Source organism: Acyrthosiphon pisum, chromosome A1 (genome assembly GCF_005508785.2).
Source record: "Acyrthosiphon pisum isolate AL4f chromosome A1, pea_aphid_22Mar2018_4r6ur, whole genome shotgun sequence".
NCBI lineage: Eukaryota > Metazoa > Arthropoda > Insecta > Hemiptera > Aphididae > Acyrthosiphon > Acyrthosiphon pisum.
Genome location: NC_042494.1, coordinates 104950982 through 104966817, shown reverse-complemented (window position 1 = coordinate 104966817; position 15836 = coordinate 104950982). Strand labels below are relative to the sequence as shown.

General features: G+C 31.3%; 1 protein-coding gene across 1 annotated transcript in view; it reads right to left on the bottom strand.

The window, feature by feature from the left end:
* Positions 1-14089, bottom strand: part of LOC100167428 (acetylcholine receptor subunit beta-like 1) — a 92527-nt gene extending 78438 nt beyond the window's left edge. The window contains exon 1 of the mRNA XM_029487953.1: positions 13109-14089. Coding sequence (XP_029343813.1) covers positions 13109-13169 — 61 coding nt within the window. The 5' untranslated portion in view covers positions 13170-14089. The remainder of the gene's footprint in view (positions 1-13108) is intronic.
* Between the last annotated feature and the right edge of the window lie 1747 nt (positions 14090-15836).

Below are 15836 nucleotides of genomic sequence, written 5' to 3'. Positions count from 1 at the left end.
TTGTTTTTCACGGCGCTTTTGAAACTATTGGAAAAAATTTTACTTTTGACCCCCCAAAGTATCAACTAGATTCACTTTCCTATCAGAAAAGGTACTGTTGAAGAAAATCCAAGCACTTTTACTGTCCTAAAAGGTGATGACAGACACAAAAAAAAATAAAAAATAAAAAACACACATCATTGTAAAATCAATACATTCATCGTTCCACTCAGAATCTAAAATAGAGTAAATGTTAATTTCAACTTGAATAAATTTGTAATATTAGATGTTTTGTTATTTGCATAAATGTATAATTGTATATAACAATATATCCCAGCTTTAAATTTAACACATTTACAATTTAAATAACAATAAGTTTTTTTTACAAATGAAATTATCGACTTTATGCTTATAAAACATTTTATTTAATTTTAACAATATTTTATAATTGATCAAACTGTTATTTAATATCAATTAAATATTTGTTTTAAAGTACTTGTCATGTTAAAAGTTTCATTATTCATAATTTGATGTTGAAAAGTTTATAAAATCGTAAAATATTAAGTATTTAAACGTTCTAAAGATTAATTTTTTTCAAAGTATGCAACTAATTAAATTTGTGAGCAAAAAGTACCTACTTGAATGTAATATATTATATTATAATTTCTAAATTTCTGTTATTTTTTATCTATTATATTAAATGTAAATGTTGAATACAATTTCCAGGGAATCATTAGAGTAAAAATAAAATTTAATTCAAAAAGGAGAAATAATTAAACCATAAAAATGAAGTAAAAAATGTTTGTGCTAAGTGGGAAGTATCTATATAAAATAATTATGATTTTGCAAATATTTTCACAGATGATTCATAACTCGATAAGTAATAATATAAAATAAACATAACAACTGTATAATACAGACAGTAGTTGTGGAACTTAAATAATAACTTATATAATCTGTAATATTATATAAAGATTTGTTTGTTTGTAACGAATAAACTTAAAAACTACTGGACCGATTTCAAAAATTCTTTCACCAATAGAAAGCTACATTCTTTGTGAGTGTCATAGGTATAAATTTAGTCCAATGAAGTGAATAAATAATTAGTTATTATGAATAATTAAAATAAACGTGTGAATTGTATACCTAAATATGTCACGGCAGCCGTTGAGTTTCAAGCTGCCTGTAACCTGACCTTTTATTTCTTTTATGTGTTTTAACGGCGTGTAGATAAAATAATCGTCCCGAGAAATAAAATTCGATAATCTATATAAATATACCATATAAGTAGGTATAATGTAAAATATTTTTCTAATTTAATTTTTAATTATGGTATTTAAAGTCTAAGTTTGACATTTAGTTCAAAATATGTTGTTTGAAACGTGTAATAATTCTATCACGAACTAAATCAATATTGATAATCATGATCAAATATCGGATTGCCTACTTGATATATGCTGTCGCACATAGTCCGTGATCCTACATAGTTGGATTGCCTACCAGGGTGTGTGAGTTGCATTTACTGTAACGAGTTACACCCAAAAATAGTTGAAAAATCACAATTTTTTTAAGAGTTGTCATTTTTTACGCGGAATCAGCTAGTATATAATAAACTATATAGGTCTATTGTAGTACCGTTATCATTCATGCAATGAATCATATGTCCAATAACGTTTATACTATTTTATGAAATCTCGCAGTATCTAATATATATATTGGGTTAAATTAATTTTAAACTATAACAGACTGCAGTATAATTTTAAATATTTTATGATACATCTATTTTAGTTCATGAATGTTTTAATTTTTTAATCTTTTTTATCAAAATAATTTCCCTTATTTAAATATTTTTCGTTTGATTTTGTCTCGAGTTATAACTTTGAAGGGCCTGGGGTAGAAGTACTTGATATCAGTGTCGCTCCCCGTATTCATCGAGTGTATATTGTAGGTTTTGATGGCTTTTTTTATTTCACCCTTTACCGTCCTTCTTTTTTTCAGTCGCTATATTATTTCTCTTGTATGATAAAAAGACTCGTTCGCGTGTTATCGTCAGCTTGTCTCACCGGAAGCGTTGTTACGTTGCCTGTACACTGTCGTCATAGACCGCTTTCCAGTAGTATCCGACTTATCGTACAACTTGATAATGGTCAAACGTGTCCATACTCTATACATATATTTTACATTTGAAGTAAATTCAGAAATTTAGACGTATTTGTGTGCGTGAATGTTTATAAGAAGACCCTGAAGCAGTTTTGGCGGGGAGTGCCAGCGAAAGAGCGCTTCACTATATTTTCACTATAGTTAATGTCCTAGTATCGATTTTGGTGCGTGGTTGACTCAGGCAGCCGGTCGACTGGTGAGAGTGGGTGGTGAGCGGTAGGAGATGCCAAAAGATAGGGTGGTTAGTGGTGGGTGGTGGGATGGATAAAATTCTGGCAACAAAGGGGCTTCTTTTACCAGGTCCGCGCAAAAGGCTTCTCTCTCTTTCTCCATTTCTCTTTCTCTTTCTCTCTCTATCTATCTCCCATTCTCTTCCACCATCTCTTTATCACTGTTTCTCGTTCACCCCAAGACACCAGCGGGCTCGTGTTTCCAAACCCGCATTAATGGTTATGTTGGCTAAAAGCACTTCAGAGAAATTTGCCACACATGCAGAAGTACAATTTCGGACGTATAATGGAAAAGTTGGAAAAAGATTAAAGTCGGAATGTAACGCAGTGTTAATTAAACAGGGGTTAACCCCTCCCACTATACACCAAAAACAAACTGCGACAATTCGCTTATTACTATATTCATCCACACAAAAAGTGTATTACGGACAATATTATAATATGAAGGTTTAAAATTATGTAAACTACTAATGGAGATTTTTTTTATCGATTAGGTACTTTGTATTGTGTTATATCAAATAATACCAGACATTATTTTTGTTTTATTATTATTTATATTTATATCAACAAAATTAAGCGGTCGTAGCTCCATAACAATGAGTAACAAACCTATTAAAATAAAATTACTGTTCACAAATATTTAAAAACAACATAATTAACTTTAACAGTTATTATTATATATTAACTATTATTTACTTTACTATTCATTTTTTTAGTAAAACACTGTTTAACTATTTTGAAAATTTTAAACTATCATAAAAATATTTTTATGATAATTGTTTACATGTTTATAAATGTAACTCACCTCATAAACTCAAATAATGAAGGTTTAAGAAATAATTTTTATAAATAATTATCTGGGTAAGTTTTAAGATTCATTACGGTTCAAACAAATCGTTTTTTTTTTTTTAATTTTAGTGAAAATAACTGATTAATTTTCAAACACCCAATACCAAAAACATGTGGTAGACTCACGTTTGATTTCTAAATTTGGAAAACAGTTAACTATTAGAATATTTTTTAACAGCTTTTTAAATTATCGAGTTAAAACTTTCATAAATTATTTATTAGATATGAATAGTGTTATGTTCAAAAAACAGTAATACAGAATTTTTAATATTTTTAAAATGTTAAAATGTTTGCTTTTGTTAGTTGAATTTTATGAAATCAATATTTTAATTTTAAAATAATGTAATCTCTATACAATTACTATTAAATAACTTGTTAATGTATATAAAAAAACAATTCAGAGGTCACTATGTCGTATAGTAGATTTTGAGTGAAACTTGTCATTAAGTAGGTACCGTAATGAGATATATGAAATTTGAATTAATTGTGTCCATTGGTGGATTTAAAGATGGCAAAGCCTCTTTTGATCCAGTCAATTCTTGATAAATTGTTATGTATTTGGGGGGGACTCCCTCTCAAACAGACAAAATCGTAATACGCCACTGCAGGGTGTGTTAGCCTGCAATTCTGACGATATTTAATAATTTATTTTTCTATTAGTTGCCTATAGTCTATATAGTCTACCTATAGGCATAACTATTCTACCTGAACTTATTTCAATCAAAGAAATAACATACGATATCACATATTATACTATTAATTAAATCATACACTATTGTTAATACACTATAAGTCAATATTACAATCCGCAAAACGGTTACACAAAAATATAAAAAGTTTAAAATTAGTCATAATGTTTTTAAAATTGTATTATGCATAGCAAATAAAAATATACGTACCTATATGTAAAAAGTTTAAAATCATTAATATTTATATTTTTTGAACTACACCATAATATTACATAATAACTAAATTAAAACATAAATCCCCATTCCTTTATTTTTGTTTTATTGTAAATACAAAGCCTCGACTGCATTGGTCATTGGCCGTAGCCACATTTATTTTGAATGTATAAATCAATACTTCACTGAAATTAAGCCTAAACCTTGTTCCAAAAGAGAAGACACCAGGCGGCCATGGGAAAACCTATTTGTTGCGTACATTTTGTGACAACAATCCAAAAAACTATACGTAGTTCGTATCTTTTTCGTTTCCTTCTTTTGGTTAATTATGAATATTGTAAGTTATAATGTCTAAATAATAAATTCTAACTAAAATGTTTGACTGATGAACGTTCTTCTACATAACAAATCTGGCATGAGCTGGTAGTATCAATCCCTTTTGAAAACCTTGTGATTTTGAATAGACCAATCTCATCAATGTATGAACTTTGCATTATTTTATACTTAAAACATGCATTTATTAAATAAGAGCGAGTTAACATTTTTTTTTTTTTTTTTAAACTCATATCAGGCAGGTAGGTATCATCAAATATCAATTTGAACTTAAAACATAAACATAGGTCAGTACCTATGCAACTCGTTAAAACGTACATACCATAATGGAAGTGTGTGAAATCGTGCAATAATTTAGTAAATGAGAGTATTTAAAATAAATTATCCAATTTTTTTGTTGGTTATTTTACAGAAATTATATTTGCTCATTTGTTTTTTCATATCAATCTCTTTATTGATATGCTTAGATAGTTCACATATCACGTTTGTTATAGGTGCATACAAGTTCAATATAAAACCTCATATAGGTATAATGTTGCCAACGGATATAACAGTAATGTTAAACTTGGCGCTGTGTGTTAAAACGTCGAGTACACGCCATACACCGTTAATATCGCTTTATAGTTTGTTGGCGATGAAGTTTAGGTGGTTACAGAGTTTCGCCGCAAAGTTTTGGCTCTACATATTGATCTCAATGGTGTTTTTCATCGTGAACGTAGCCCACTAATACATCCTAAATGTTTTAATGTCCTAAATGAAGAATACGAAAATGGTATTTTAATTAATTGATTTCATCTACAATAACGATTTTTGTTTACAAATCAATAGTTACTTGATATTTTACTAATATATAGTTATTAAGTTAAATAAAATGAAATTGCCAATTACCGATGTGTATATTAATGTATTATATTTTTATATATTTGTTATACAGTTTAAATATCTGTTCGAGTTATTAAAATATGATTCTACGAATTCATTAACATTTATAGGTAGGTCGTAGGTAGGTACATGCAAATGTTCAATTCACACAAAATGCATTACCAAGTTTAAAATCTAGAAAATATATAATACTTACAGTTTAAAGCTTACAAGGTATAATTCTATATTTTATGAATAGATATAATGTTGTTTTTTAAATTTAATACTGAAAAATAAATTTAATTTCTTTAATAAATTTGAATTTAAAAAAAAACTAATTAATTTCCATGATAAATTATTTCTAACTTTACAATTTAATTAATTACAATAATTGTTTTAAAATATCATGTACTTACGTCTTACATTAATTTAAACATAAGACTACGTGTAAGGGACTATAATTTGTCATTGATAAAACCAATTTTGAATGTATTTGTAATAATTAAAACGAAATAAAAATGCTTATTTTTTTTTATTCATTAATGTTAAATTGTATATTTTTACGTATAGGAAAATGTTTTTGAGTTGAAATAATAAATGTATCCTGGTGTCCGAGAGGCAAACAACTTTTTAATATAGGTGTGAACAATGAATACTACACAGTATAGTCTGTAATACAATAATACTGATATTATTATTAAAATGGTAGTCAAAATTATATTAATCTATACAATTTCAGTTGGTAGGTATATATAGGTAGTTTCCTAAACTATTAACTGAATTATTATCATTATAAACTCAACGCTGTTCCTCGAATTTTCATTTGGTTATAATAATAATGGTAGACTTAAAAAAATACAACCAAATCATTACCCTACATAACGGTATTTCCAAAATTCATCATCTAAATCAGCTTTCATATTATCATTTAATCAGAATCAAGGATAAAATTTATATTTACAGCATACAATGTGTCATTAACAAAATATAACTATGGCAAACGTAACAAAAAAGTTATTAAGCTACCCTAGCCTTTCAGATAAAATGAGGCATGTGATAATTTGTCGAGTACTTTTAGGTTTTCAGACATATCATGATGTAATACCTACTAGTCGAAGTGGATTAATTTGTGATTAAATTCAAATTAAATAGGCAGAAAAAATATTTTTTTGGAAATACAAACGCGTGTTTGGTTTGTGTGTATGCGTGCGTGTGTTCAATGTTTGCAGGGTACCAAAACGTGAGATGAACACAGAAAATGATATTTGTAGGATATATGTGTATCACGGGACTGACAGTGAACACGTATAGAATAATGACGGCTTACAAACATACGAGACGAATCATTGGTGGGTTTATTTATAGTTGGGGATGAAGTGTTTTAATGAAATATTTATAGTACCAAAACTACCAAATACGATAGTTTCAGACGGTCACGTCGGGTTCACGAACAAATAAGTAGTACAAAAACTACCTTTTCGTTATTACTCATAAACACAATAAATTGTCATCGGAAACCTGTGTTATTAAAGCGTAGCGTACCTACCTACCGGCTACCATTTCAACATTTCAAATGCATTCTTCTTAGCTTTTGAGTTTCTTATCCTCACAAATGTTGTTTAAAGTACATAAGACATACATCAAATATAAAATTAAAATTAAAATGTTTGTAATAAAATATTAAAATATGTATATACAGATAGTGATTATAATAATTTAACATTGCTTAGATATTTGATGACATTTATCTGTTGTGTTTTTCGAGTTATTGCTATATAGGTTGTCAATTATTTGCAATTAAAGTAGATTTTAAACGTAATTAACAGTTTTTGATATTTTAAAGAAACTTATTGAAATAGAAATTCCTAAATCTATATTTTATTAATATTTTTAGTAGGCTGCAATGTATTTCTTAATAAAGAATTTTAATTTTTCAAGTAGCTATTATAAAAAAACTCAATGTTATAAATTATACAATTATAATGTATAATTATTTTGTATATAATACTCGAAAGCTTTGAAACAATAGTATAATTCATTTTTAAAATATATACGTTTTGAGTAAATTAATATTCAAAAAACCCAGAGTACATTTCAGATATCTATTTCACCAGATTGAAGTATTACCTTTTGACTTTTACAAAACATAATTCCTCTGTTAGACGATTAAGTACCTATTAAGAATTATAATTTTTTTTTAATTAAGATGATCAAATCAGGAATCGTGTAAAATAGATAGCTCTAATCTCTTTTCAAAAATTATGAAGTACCTACCTATGGAAATCATAAGTAAATTAGAAATAGTCTTAACATATTACATTGTATCAAATACCTATGTCCTATATAATACTTTTTAGACATTTTAAATAAAAATTAATTACATTAACAGGTTCTTATGCGATATTCTGTTCCTATAATATGTTTCCGCACTAAAATTTGATTTTAATTGAGGATTAAATACATAGTTGATGCGTAGAAAGAGATTCTCCACACATTTAAGGAATTTAATCCATCCTACACCATTTGAAACTTCAAGAATGCCATTAATTTTATGAGACAAATTATATTTAAGCATTCTAAAATAATATACTCTTACACGTTACACGTATAAATGTATAAACTATAAAGTATAACTATAATCTAAGTAATAACAAAAACAAAAAAGTGTACATGTAGGTAACTGCTCTGCTGTTCAGTTGTAGTAGTCGAGTGTACCTCGTCAGCAGGTCACTACTCACTATAATGGTGTAATGGATGTGTTAAATTACTAATGATTCACTATTGCATACGAAAAATGATTCTTAGCCGATTCTATCAGCCCATAAATCTAAGGATATTAAATCATACTATATTTACATTGTTATTATGGGTGGTAATTTATTTTAATATCGGTAATACAGAATAAATAGGCAATAGCTTAAAATTGAACTGAATATTTTTTAAATGCAATTGCGTATTGTATTGTATAATAAAATAATACAAGTATACATAACAATTTCCAGTCCCCACGAAAATGTCTGAATTAAATCAAGATTTGAACTTCAAATAACTATAAAAAAAAATACGATTATATATTTTTTAAAGATCTGCTTATGAGGAAATAGGAATCATGTACTTATTAAATTGTTATGACTAAGGTTTAAAAATTGAACAATTTATTTATTTTCAACTGCAAAATAGTTTTTAAGTGTTCGTGATATTCACATAATAATAATAATAATAATATTCATAATAATCAGAATATTTTGAAAATATTTATTAAGAATAGAATATGATGATTTAAGTAACAATGAAACGTTTTAATTTTCTATGATTGACACTCTCTGAATTAAATTTAAAAAAAAATGAATATCTAAGTCTATCCAAATTTAAACTTTAATTTAAAAAATAATATTAGATTTCCGCTCAACTTTTTCCGAATTCCAGTATAAAGAACTTATGAGGATACTTGTATTACGTTTTCAAACTTTTTAAGCTGTTATTTTTTTTTCAAAATCTATAGAACGGTAATTTGTTTTCGAGTTACACCAAAAAAAATTTTTTTTGCCCTGGCACTTTTGAAAAGTACTGGGAATTTTAAATTTTGGCCTCCTCAATGCACCAACTATATTCACTTTCCCACCGAACAAGATATTGAAGTTAAAAATTGAAGCATTATTTCGATTAATTATCGTGGACACAGACACAAAAAATAAAAATAAAAAAACATACATAATTTTAAAATCAATACATTCATCGTTCCGCTCAGAATCTAAAATCGCAAATTTGAATAGGTACCTAGGACTTTATTGTTAGTATTATGATGTATTTGAAATACAAGAAAATAAAAAAAAATTGATTTTGTCAAAAACTGATTTTTCACTGTTAAAAATTATCGTTTTTCCCAATTATTAAGAAGTACTGGTTATTTTTAACTTCTGACTCCTAAAATTACCAACTTGATCTACCTTGCTCCCAAAAAATGTATTGAAGTGGAAGCATTTTTGCTGTTTAAAAAGGTGAAAGGACTGATAATGGACGAGAAAACCATACACGATTGTAAAATCATTCATTACTCTGTTCATAATCTATAAATAATTAACGTACCTATTAATATTTATGGAGAAAAAACTAGCTAAACTAGCACAAACGGTTTAGTAATTATTTTATTCCGAATTCTGGCATAATATAGTGACATGTAATAATTGTAGTGACGTATCAATGTCTAATAAACTGTTTGTTATTTTTGTGTTTTATTTAAGCTTGAACAAATTTTAATTTGAACTTCATAAATGAATCTAGCAATATTGCAGTAAAGTTGAATAACTTAAAAAAAATATAAATTAACTGAAAACTGAAAAATAAAAAAACTGCTCTCCAATATTACGTAGATTAAAACTGCACACAATTATAATTTATTTAAATAATAACAAAAAAAAATGTATTTAATTTTAATTGTCAATGAAACTAAATTTTCAGAACCGTTGTAGCGTTCCATTTTTACATAAAACGTAATACGAAGGGTTTATTAGGGTCTGTTTTGTATTAGTACAAAACGAGGATCCGAAACGTAGACTGAACTTTGTGATGTTACAATGATTACTCTACGCATTTTGGCATTTAATCTGCTAGTAACTTCTAATACAAAGAACGTATCTGGTATTTGTGATTGTGCGTACTGCGTGTCACATACATTTTGAAAGATGCACCACGCTATTGTATGCGTGTATTGTTGTAAAGAAAATGACGGGTGTATCATTTTAATAAAAATATTAAAATATTTATCTTAATTTATCAACAATAATAATAGGATTAATCTCTAATGAAAATACAATTTAAATTATGATTACAATCAATAGTACATGTAAATGTTTGACCGGTGTAGCGTGGATATCAAACAGAAATAAGATGTATTATATAATATAAATATGATACCTATATCGAATATTTAAGTAGATAATATACAAAGTTTGATAGGCTTAAACTGGATCGAGCGTGCCATTTTGATAGCTCTTAACTTCTAGTTCTTCTTATTTAAATCTAAAAACAACTTTGAACCTAATTTGTTGATTCGTGTAATTATTTCTATTTATTTAAAAAATAACAATAGTTACTAACTTTTGTATTTTTTACTTTTGAAGCCTATTTAACTTATTAAATGTCTTCAAATATATTTTAAACGCGGCTACAACGGACTTTTAATCGATTGATATGCTTTGATTGGTGTATAGTACTTAACTATCACATTACAACCCTCCAAAAATAAAACACCCTTATTTAACAATAGGTTCCTCTTCATCACAAAGAATATAAAATGTTTTATGGGTGATAACTGATAAGGTATTGATAAAATCAAAAATCATAATAAAGAAAAAAATTATTTTTATTTTCAGTATTTAAAAACCGAAACGTTCATTTCTCGGCACAAAATTTTGAAAATATTTATTTTTATACACGTAAATTAAAAAAAAAATTAATAATGGAGGCTACATGGATAATATACATTGTACATACTACGTATTTATAACATTAGTTGACAATATAAGTTCCCCAAGGAGATTCCTCCGGGAACATTCTCGAAAGTCCGTCTTTAGACATTCTTTCAAAATTATATTTAATATTTAAATAAGATTCCAATTATGGCAGATTATATCTGAATAAAACTAGTATTCGATTGGAATAATAATATTAATTAGTTAAAACAATTTAAATATATCAACTTGACAATATTGTATTCTGAGGTAACAGCCATTGTCCAATTGTGAGATTTAATCCAATCATTCTGGCAAATTTAATTTGATGAGAAGTATTTAAGAACTAATGCAATCGGGTTTCGTTATTTTTTATTCCCTCAAAGTATTTGAACCCACTTCACTAGGTAGTTATAAAAACGTATTCATTCGAATCTAATGAGTTTACGACTTTAAGAGTGTTATGAATTATGATTTTGAATTTATAATCCAATACTCAAATCTGTGATCGGTATAATTATATTAAAATAATTGTAAACTCTTAAAATACATATACAATGAAGCTCAGAGTAAATTAATTTTCAGATTATAAAATTAAGGTTTTAATAATATTATTGATATGAAAAACCTTAATTGATTAATAATTAATTATTATCTTACAACCAGTAACTATATACTATAGGTAGATTCTTCATTTATTCATTGTTTCGTTGATTAAAAAAATATTTATTGCTATTATGAATATTAGAAGAACAGTTAATAAACAGATAATTTTTATAATTTATGTAAGTTTAGAAACAATACATAATTAAAATAATTAAGCCTTCATCAGGATAAAAATAGCAAATACATACAAGATAGAGTATTTCAAATGTTTCTATTTTATAAAGCAAGACATTTTTTTAATGTAAATAAATGTATTTATTTTGTATAACATGTTTCATTCAAAATAAGTAAACCAATTTTAAATAATACACTTCTAAAGTAGAGAGGTTCTAGGGCGTGGAAATTCTATCCTTTTTTATTATTATTGTGAATACCTACAAGTAATGTAATTTTATCTATGAATTGGTTTTCATACAAAACTGGTCCTTTAAAAATTCTGTTTACACTACTGAACACATTGCCCCAATAGTTGTACATATCTAGTATTATATATTACACCTACTACTATAATACTCGCACGATTTCGTAATAAAATTTACGATTGTTTTCTTAACCAAGTATAAAGTTTTTCTTTTTAGATTTTTATTAGAAAACATATGAGATTTATATCTGATAATACAAAATGTAAATATTTGATCTGTTTGTCACTACCTATATTTTAATTTTTAACACGTTTAGTAATAACCATTTATTATTTAAGTAGAAAACAAATAATTATTTATACACATTTCTTTAAGAAGTCGCCCATAACACGAACGAGTGTTCCATAGATATTTAGCGGATAAGTATTTTATATTGATTTCCAATAAAAATATCTGATTGTCTGCATATTTTATCATTACATAATTATATTCAGATGAAAACTATTAGTATTTAATATTAAAGGCGGAAATTTAATTTATGGTTAATTTAATAGGTGTTTATATCTACTGTGTACCGGAATATTCTCTAGACGTCAAGATTTCCGGAGTGTCGTAGTCGTGGTGAATATGAGTTACACCCTATTCAGTAATTTGATTTAACCGTTTCGATGCCATCGTCGCAAGTTAACAGTTTATAATAAATGGGATTTTGCATTTAGAATACGGTTAAATGTTATAAATGTAGGTTTTACATAAAAATATGTAAATGCCGTTGCAGATGACGTAAATCCTCGTGAAGGTTCAGTTTCTACCCACTTTCAAACTATCCTTTTGATTCTGTTTGATAAATACAACCCCTTCAATACTGACAATACTACTAAAACGTTAGTAATATTATTAAAAATTACTAGCTATTTTCGATTATACGCTATTTCTGGGTACCAATACTACCATGACTTGATAGTCATTCACTGAACAACTACGATTTCTACTATTTCTAGATAATGCTACTACTACTATATAGCATTATTAGGTACTATTTACTAATCCAACAACTACTTCTACTACTACTACTATATTACTAATATACTACTACTACTATATAGTAATATTAGGTACTATTTACTAATCCAACAACTACTTCTACTACTACTACTATACTACTACTACAACTACTAATACTACTAATACTACTTCTTCCAATATTACTTAATATATTACTAATAATGACTAATGCTTGTGGTTCTACCGCTTCTACTCCTTCCTGCAGCATTATACAACCTCCCCCCCCCTCAATATAGCGGAATTCTGTGTACCTCGGATGAACTGTGAACAGACGAAGAACACGGCCATCAGCAGTCCAACGGGAGTGTTCATGTTTTAACTGCGGCCTTTGGCACTTGTACGGTGGTCGCAATCGTCTCCGTCGTCCTCGCAGTAATTTTAATAGCTGTAGTGAAAAAGACTATTATGGCCTTGTCACGTTGCATTTTCGTTCACGCGTCCCGCGTAACGCAGCACTTCATATCGTCCAAAACAATACGTCGCGCCTGCTGCCGCTGCTGCCAGCACCGTCGCCGTGCAAAAACACGGTTACCAGCGGTTGGTTAGGGGTAGTGAGGGGGTGGACGAGTGGGCCGGAAAAGACCGCGTGCGCTCTTCTTACCGCCGCGACGCGTCACGTCCTGTCGACGTGATAGTGGCGGTGATGGCGGTGGTGATGATGGTTGTGGTAATCACCGCAGCACCGGCAGCAACAGCAGAGGCCGTGGCCGTTACCGTCATCTCGAGACAACTACGAAACCAGTGGATCAGAAGCGGCCGTGTTCCGGACAGCGGTCCGGCAACGGCGGCGGTCGTCGTGCACCGATTCCGACGACGGCGACGCGGATCGCGGGCATGACAGGGGAGACCACCTGCACCACCGGCCGACGGTAGACCGTGAGAAACCAATTTCGAAAACGACTACAACGACGGTAAAATCCACAAGAGATTACACTGATGACGATGACCACAGGAACGGTTTACAAAAAAAACCGAAAACAAATATCGGACGCGCAAAACGAAAACTAAAAAAAATTCGCACAGTGTTTCTGCAGAAAACGAACGTCACGCACACCACACACAATACTGCTGCTGCGTGTACTACGGACCCTCAACGTGTGCGCGCGCGTGTGCATGTGTGTGTGTTGGGTGTGTGTATTACCGCTTACGTTGTGCGCGAGCGCGGCACTATGTGTGTGTTGTGTGTACGCGCGAGTGTGTGGGTGCGTAGTATAGCGCGAAACGATAGCGCGCTGCACGCCGGTTACCGGTACGCATATATATAATACGCGCGAGCGGGTGACCGACTGTGTTTGTGTGTGGGGCGCGGCGCTCGAGGCATGCGAAACGGGCGGCGGCCCCGGTATCGACCGTTGACGCCGCCGCCGCCACCACCGCCACCGCCGCCGCTGCCGTCGTCGTCGCGCGCGCGTTACGTTCGGACGTACGCAGCAGCGCCCTATACGCCATCCCCATCGCGGCCACGGGAGCTCACCACCACCGGGTCCCGGCAGTGTGCGCGTCGCCGGTCGCCTCCTCCGCCGCAACACAGCTTTTTGGGGCGTCGTCGAACGGGTGCAGCGCCGCGGACCGTTTGTACGCCACCCACGCCCGTGGACGCGGGGAACGGGGCCGGTTAATCGAATCAACATTTTTGTCCTTCGCTCCGGGAATGAACACGCCGTGTTTGCGGTCGTTTTGATGTAACGCCGCCGTATGAATGGATCGACGAACCCACCCATATAAATATATATATATATAAATACTCGCGCGTATCCTCGCCGCCACCCATGCTTCGAATACCCACACACACGCGCGCGCTCGCGTCGTCCCAACCAGACCAGTCCACTTTGCGCGCGCGCACGAGCCTTCTCCTTCTCTCCCTGCCACGCAGGTTTCACCGCCCGTCCGGCCGCAGACCGACCCATCGTCGAGAATCATGTACCGTGATACGCCGTGCTCGCACCCACATCGTGTACCCCACGACTTATACGGTGTCGATGGCGTGGCGACAAAAGCGGCGCGTGCGAGCTTACAATATAGCACGTCATGCGGCGTGTCCTCGCGTATAGGGTCTACCCTGCAGTGCCCGTCGTCGGCTGCGGCGGCGGAGCCACTTCACGACGAATAGAAGCGACGGTATGCACAACTGCAATCGCGTTCGCCTCAGTGATAATAGATCGCATTATGCAGTCCGCGCGTCGCACATGGTATAATAACGCGAGTTATATTACGACGCGCGCGTGCCATTGTTGTATTGTACCTACTACGTATTGGCGAGCGCCAAATACCTTTGTTTCCGTCCGTCTATTGATATTTGCTTTATAATAGATAATATGCGGTTGACGGATTAACGGTCACAACGTGTGCGGAAACGTTACCTTACTGCCTGTTATATCGTATTTCAATATAGCATCATCGGTAGATACCATATACCAATACTGTGGTATACAATATCATAAGCGATTACGTTATATTATATTGTAGAACGACGCAACGACAGTATTATAGGTAATATGAGGCATATAATAATATGTGATATTATATCGGTTGGCGGCAAGCGGCTAGCTTTTATCCACTTTCTCCCTCTCCGATATGATTTTTATTTCGCTCCTCAGAATGTTGTGCTAGATAAACCGTAAATAGCCTTTGAATACGGAGTGTTTCGCCGGAAAAAAATCTAAAACAAAAAAGTTGAAATCATTGTTGCCGGAGTTGTATTATTGTAGGTACTATGGTGTATACGTACAGTTATAGTGCTGGTGCGCCATGCAGAATACGATGAGATGTTATATATGACATAAGTACTACAATCAACTGATTAAAAAAAAAAACAATAGACCTTTTGGAAGCAATCTTAATGACAAAAAAAAATGTTCACTCTTACCCCGTCTACGCAGCTTGTGAACAATGATGTTTTAAAAAGAACTGCTGAAATGCGGTTAGAAGTAAAATCGTTTTAAACAAAATCTGCAGCATTTATAAACAATAACATATAAT